This window comes from Chlamydotis macqueenii, chromosome 6 (genome assembly GCF_036417535.1).
Source record: "Chlamydotis macqueenii isolate bChlMac1 chromosome 6, bChlMac1.mat, whole genome shotgun sequence".
In the NCBI taxonomy this organism is placed as follows: domain Eukaryota; kingdom Metazoa; phylum Chordata; class Aves; order Otidiformes; family Otididae; genus Chlamydotis; species Chlamydotis macqueenii.
Window position 1 is genome coordinate 17,734,432 of NC_141561.1, and position 6,615 is coordinate 17,741,046.

At 64.2% G+C, this 6,615-nt stretch overlaps 1 protein-coding gene across 1 annotated transcript; it reads right to left on the reverse strand.

The window, feature by feature from the left end:
- Positions 1-732: 732 nt before the first annotated feature.
- CHPF (chondroitin polymerizing factor) lies at positions 733-5,632 on the reverse strand. Its single transcript, XM_086751448.1, has 4 exons — positions 5,296-5,632; positions 3,790-4,354; positions 3,411-3,593; positions 733-2,927 (listed from the first exon to the last, which is right to left on the reverse strand). Exons 1-4 carry the CDS (start codon positions 5,604-5,606, stop codon positions 1,665-1,667), a joined length of 2,322 nt encoding a protein of 773 aa, XP_086607574.1. The 5' UTR covers positions 5,607-5,632; the 3' UTR covers positions 733-1,664.
- Positions 5,633-6,615: the final 983 nt, after the last annotated feature.

A 6,615-nucleotide genomic window follows, 5' to 3' on the forward strand; every position in this document is an offset into this window, starting at 1 on the left:
AATAAAATCATATTTAAACATATACGCTCCTACATTGTGGATGTGGAGACTGGACCAGGAGCATGTGCGTGAGGTATCTTTGGGAAAGGCATGCCACACAGCCCAGGGGCTTTCCATGAGTTTTGCTGAGCGCTAACAGCCTGGTTAACTAACAGTGAGTCGCCTCAGTTAATTTTCTTGGGGATGTCTCTTTGATACGGGTGTTTTGTGAACAAGTAAAATGTGATGACCAAAGGACCGGCAGGAAGAGCAGGCAGAGCCATAAAAATCATGCCTGGAGCAGGCAGCGCGGGCAGGGGACGCTGCAGGTGGTGAGAGTCCAGGGCAGGACCATGGTGCTCTGCCCAACTCAACAAGGAAGTGGAAACCACAAGAACTGAGAAGCTCTGAGATGTAAAACAGCCTGAGCAAGGGTGAAACCAACCCGGGGGGTAATGATTCACCAGTAGTCCGGCAGTAATTATTCAACACAGTGCTCGGATACGGTTGCTGGCCCGGGAGCTTCCTTTGGAGCTGATCCCAGGTGCTGGAGGGCAGAACTCACCCCACTTGGGTGCCTGACCTCTGCTCCGACACGGGCCGGGGGTTCCCCGTTATGTACAGCCCACAAAGGCTGTTACAAGCAGCATCCCTGCTGCAGTCGGGTTTTGTACAAGCATCCAGCACCTACCCACATGCAGACCACCGGGGAAGAATCAGCAAGAGTCACCAGTTCATCTCTGTTTTATTTAGCGTAAACATACCCCCCCACCACTATTAAATACAAACCAGGAGCAGAGAGTGGCTCCTCAGTCGCTTTCTCCTTAGGAGACGCACAGCCAAACCCTCTGCCATGCCCACCAAGCTGGGCACCACGGCCTCCGCCCCCGAGCGCAGCCCCGGGGCAGGGAGGGCTCCCACCTCTGTCAGGAGGCTCTCGTCTGAGGGCTGCGACCTCCGACGTCCTATCGATACTGCGAAGGCCAAAGCGGCCTGGGTCACGGTTCCCATGGGGAGCAGTTCACAGTACGTGAATACAGCAGGATCCACTCCAGCACCCCCTGTGCCCACTGGCCCCAGGGGCCAGGACCCCTCACCTCAACTCGCCAGGAGTGCTCCAGCTTGTTGCCAAGTGGCAAAACCCCCAAATCTTATTTGCTCTTATTGCTCTTTTGGGGTGGGACGTGCCCCATCCCATTGTCACTGCATGACTGGGCCAATGCACCAAAGGAGCAAGGGGCACAGCCCTGTCCTGGGGATCGTGAGAGATTGCCCCTAGCCCCATGGCAGTCACAGCCCTGCAGCAGGAGGACCTTGGGCTCTGTCCCTTGGTTGAGGGGAGACAGCAAGGGACAGGGCAGCCCATCACCTCCCCACGGGGCAGCAGGGCCAGGATGGAGAAGATGGGGCCCATGGCCAGCAGGGTGAGGAGCCGGGCATCCTGGCTCGCAGCTCAGCAACTCCGATCTCCCCTCACCCCGGGGTCTGCACAGCCGCAGCCGCTCCGGAAGGACCTGGGCACCCTGGGCTGGCAGACCCCGGCCCAGGAAGCCCCAGAGGAGCGAGTCACGAGCTCGGTCGCTGGTGATCCCTGCAGCTGCTGGGAGGAGGAAGACTGATTTGGGCACAGCAGAAGAGGTGAGATAAGCAGGCAGGGCAGGGCCTATCCCTCTGTGTCCCAGGCTTCAGGTGCTGTTCCCCTGCTCCTGCTCAAAAAGCACCATGGCCAGCTGGGAGCGAGAGCCTATGCCCTCTAGGCTGCTCTGCACGCAGCGGTGGTAGATCTCCTCACTGAGCCGGGGGTTGCAGGCCTGGTGCCGGTAGTGCTGCAGCAGGGCGGGCTCCACAGCCCGGAAGACGTGGAGGTTGGAGTACTTGATGAACATGTCATAGATGTCCAGGGTCTCCAGAATATCCTCGTTCTCCTGCACGTCGCCTGCCATGCGGGTGCGTGCTGCCATGTAGTCAGCGTTGTAGAAGCAGGCTTCCTGGAAGACGTCACGGTCGAAGCGCCCTGCGTCCCGCAGCAGGTCCAGTGTGGCGGGCGGCACCTGGTTGTGGTAAGCAATGGCGGGGTTGTAGCCCTGGAAGTGGATGGGGAAGAAGACCTGCCAGTTGTTGATGGTGTTCATCCGGCAGCGGTTCAGGAAGTCGACGGTGACCTCTGTTCCCACACCAGCCACAAAGAAAAGCGTGTCTACAGGATGCTTCTTGGAGATGATGTCCATGACCTTGATTTGGGAGGGTGCGTCTGTCTTGACACTGATCCATGGGATCTTCACCTCTGCATACTTGCGCTCATACTCAGTGATCTGGGCCTTCACAGGGGCAAAGATGTCATTCTGGGTGACCTGCTGGGCCTCAAAGGGGTCATAGATGAAGAGGAAGGTGAGCACCGCATTCTCACTGCTCTCAAAGGCGGTTGCCGCATAAGCCTCCAAAAAGCGGGCAGCGTGGTCCCGGTCGTGGGCCGTCAGTGGCAGGATGACGTTGATGCGGCTGGCCTCTGTCACATAGGGCATGGGAATGATCTCCACCTCGCTGAGGGGCCGCACCAGGTGCACACGCTTTGTAACAGAGCGGCTGTGCCCCTTCTGAGTGACCACCTCCACCTGGAGGTCCAGCGTGTACTCCATGCCGCGCGTGGGGTCGAAGCGCCGGTACCCATTCACCAGCTGCTGCTTGCGGACATGAAGCACTGGCTGGTACTTGCGGTTCAGCTCCTCCACGGCCGTAGCCACCACGTCAGCCACATCTGCCAGGTCCACGCCACGCAGCTCACACTTAGGGGAGCCATCCACACAGGCATAAACCTGCTCCTCTGTGAAGTAGTCCCAGCGCAGCACCTCGAAGCGGGTTTTGGGCTGGAAGGGGGGTGGGATGCCAATGGGCCACGTGGCGCCGTGGTCCCCGTCAGCGGACAGGCTGCTGGCGTTCTGGATCTCCAGCTGCAAAAGGAAAGACGGAGGAGTGAGAGCCAACGCGGGCAGTTCTGGCTGCAGGCAAGCTGACTGCCATTACTCAGACCAACAACTCCTGGTCCAAAGAGCAGCATCAGAACAACTCTGCCTTCAGCCCAACTCCTGTTCAGCACCTCAGGTTTCCTCTAAACAGCACCCCAAATACAACATACCACCCTCTATCAGCAGGATCTGCACCCTCTCCCACTGTGCCTTTGCCAGCAGACCTCAGCACCCTGCTGGCTCCAACCCCCTGAGCCACCACCACAGCTGCAGGATCCATTAGAGTCCAAAACTGCTCTCCAGCCAGCACCACTGCCCCTGCAGCCACACAGGCTCTGCTGATCCCGTCCCACAGCAGGTTCAGGTGAGAAACCCTCGTATTAGAATGGAGAGAGGATACAGAGTGACCAGAAGGCCCACACGGATGACAGATTGAGCCCAGACCCTCCCAGCCAAGCCAGGTCTCACCTGGAGCTGCTGGATCTCCTGGTAGGTTCTCTCAAGCTCCACCTGCGCAAAGTACTTGTGCAGCCGGTACATCTGGAGGGGATCCAGCACAGGGTGGACAGTAAAGGCGCTCTGGAAACGGAGGTCAGTCTCCCTCTCGGGGTCCACATTCTTCCCCAGCTCAAAATAGTGGTAACGCAGGCCCTGCGCCAGTCAGGAGAGATGGGTCACAGCCAGCCCCAACCTGCGCTCCCACCCCACCGGCTGCAGACACAGCAAACTCCAAGGACAATAGGGTGCAAGGGCTGGTCCCCTCAGGACCTGGGAGTCTCCAGGGAGGCAAGCAAACGCAACAGGCTGGGATCTGGCTCTTAGAAGCCGTCTCTGCTGCAGGACCTACCTCGTGCTCCTCCGCACAGTTGACGGCTGTGTAGTCGATGATGCAGCGGCCCAGCCACTCATCGGGCCGGGCACTGAGGATGTCGTTGCGGCAGCTCTCCAGGTGCTGCTGCAGGAGCAGGAGAAGGCTGCGGGACAGCAGGTAGCCAAACCCCCCATAGCAGTAGCGTCCCTCAGTGTCCCCACCAATGAATTCCTCTGGACGGCCCAGGTAGAGATGGGTGTCGATGCTGAGGTGGGCAACCAGGCGGTTGATGCGGTTTGCCTCTGTGTAGGTATCATCCTGCACTAGGAAAAACCAGTCAAAGTCATTCACGTAGTGGTCCAGCAGGTACCTGATGGTCTGGTACATGTTCCAAATGGGTCGCTCGTCACTGTGCGTCACCACCGTCATGCCGTGGGGCACCTTGCGGCCTCGTGTGCCCGTGAAGTACACCAGGCGCTCCAGGCGATGGGCCAGCGTGCGGTTGACAGCCACCCCCAGCGTGTTCAGCGTGTTCTTGGAGGTCAGCACACCCACAAAGAGCCGCTGCCGCATCCCCAGCTCAGTGCTGATGTACCGGGTCCTGCAGGAGGGAAGAGCATGTCTGGCCCCCGGGCACTGCACCCCACCTCAGTCTGCACCCTCCCCGCCCGCTCCAATAGCGCCAACCTCGGTTCCTCTGCAGGAACTGCTCCCAGGCTTCAGCCACACGCACAAGACCATGACCTACCAGGCACCCCACCACACTGCCAGCCCCAGCCAGGACAGCTGCGCTGGGAAGCACCTCGAGCAGGCAGGCAGGAGAGCCCGTGCTGCCCTCCCTGGGGAAGCCAGGCCACACTGGGGTGACTGAGGCCGGCATACGGCCGACCGTGTCCCCCTCCCTGCCATGGCCCCCAGCTGCACCACTCGCAGTGACACCCAGGTTCAATCCTCCCAGCCCGGCAGCAGCGGCAGGAAACGACCCCCCCTCCCCCGGCCCCCAGCCGCCGCCTGGCACACACTGGCCCCATTCAGCCCCCTCCGTCCGCCCACCGCCTCGCTGGGACAAGGAGGCCCTTTCACTGCCTGTTCCCCCCTCCCCTCATCCCGGGGCCGCAGGGATGGGCCACAGCCGGCCTCGGAGCAGGCCGGAGGGCTGTGCCACCGGGGGAGGGCCCCTGCTAGGGCAGGGTGCCCACAGCACCTGCTGCAGCACCCGGCAGCGTGGCCATGAGGCACTTTTGGGTGCGCCCGAGGCGGGCAGGGGGGTAAGGAGAAGAGGGGGGGCAGAGGGGAGCAGCAGGGAAAAGCGCTTGCAGTGAGAAAAATTAAAATCCCTTCACAGCCCTGGTGGCTGCGGGGCGGGGGGGGGGAAAGCACGACATTGGGCCACCTGCAGAGCCCCCCGGCACCAGCCCGTGAGCAGGGAGCCCCCCAGCACCGGCCTGGGGGTCAGACGCCCACACCCAGGGCTCGGCCGCAGCTTCTCCCATCTGCGGCCCGGTCAGCACCGGCAGCCCGGCTCCTCCCGCCCCCCCGCACCTGACGGCCTTCTTGGCGGCCCTGCCGGGGCTGGGCGGGCGGTAGGGAACGACGCGGGGCTCCCAGCTGTCGGCGCCCAGCCCGGCGGGGACGGCGTTGGGCCTTCGCGCCGCGTTGCCGTTGGTGTTGCCGGGGCCGGCGGGCGGCGCGGGGCCGCCGACGGTGCGCGGGCGGGCGGCGGGGCGCGGCGGCGGCCCGCAAGGCTCCTCCACCCAGGTGACGCTGAGCAGGCTGAGGGTGAAACCCAGCGAGACGCCGATGGCCACCGGCCCGGCGGGCCGCAGCACCGACAGCACCAGCGACAGCCGCATGGCCGGGACGGAACCGGGGCCGCCTCCGGCTGCCGCTGGCGGCGCCGCCGTCCGACGTGTCACCCCCTGGCCCCGCCCCTCCGCGCGTCACCGCCGGCGGCCCACCCCGGCCAATGGACTGCGCTCTCTCCGTCGCGTCACGGCGAGGAGTGGGGGGAAACAGGGGGAGGCGTGGGGGCGGGGCTCGGTTGCTAGGAGACCGCGCAGGCGCCCGCCGCCCCTCCCCGGCGGGGCAGGGCCGTGGGGCCGGGCGGGGAGGCCGGGCTTACCGCGCCGCTCCCCTGCGAGGCCCGAGGGGGCAGCGCTGGGGGGCTGCCCCATACCGGCCGCCCCCCGGCGCTGTGGGGCGGCAGGGCGGCGGCCCTGGCTGCCCACTCAGAGAGCGCCTTCCCCCGGGCCGCGGCGGGGCTGGCGCCGGGACATGGCGCCTGAGCTGGCTTAAGGGCGGATTTCCCCGGGCGGGCGGCGCGGGGCCGGGGCACAGCCGGCCCCTTTGTTCCCGGGGCTGAGGGGACCCCGCGTGGTCTGGGGAGCGCCCTGTTCCCCCTCTCACGTGGCAGCCCCGGGGTCCCCCAGAGAGGGTGGGCAGCTCCTCCTGGGCGTCCCCGGGAGGTGACCGGTGGCCACTGGTGGGCGAGTGTGAGGCCAGAGGCAGAAAACACGGCCCACGGGCTGCGGAAGGCGCCCGGGGAGCAGGCGTGCATGAGGGCAAGTGGCGGGCGGAAATTTCGGATGCACAGCAGCAAACCGTCCCCGGGCAGGGCAGCAGGAGATCGCAGCGGCAGGGACCAGTGGAACTGGAACCAAACAGCAGGGGCCGGACCACCCTCCCGCTACAAGCTGTCCGTGGCACAGAGCCACCGTCCCGCCAGCCGCCCGAGAGAGCCCCTGCGCAGGCAGAGCTGGAGGAACCGGCTCGGGGTAGAGTTTGCCGCGTACATGGAGCCTCCCGCATGGGATTGATCCAATCCAGAAGCTGCGAGGCCAGCAGCCCAACATGGCCACTTGG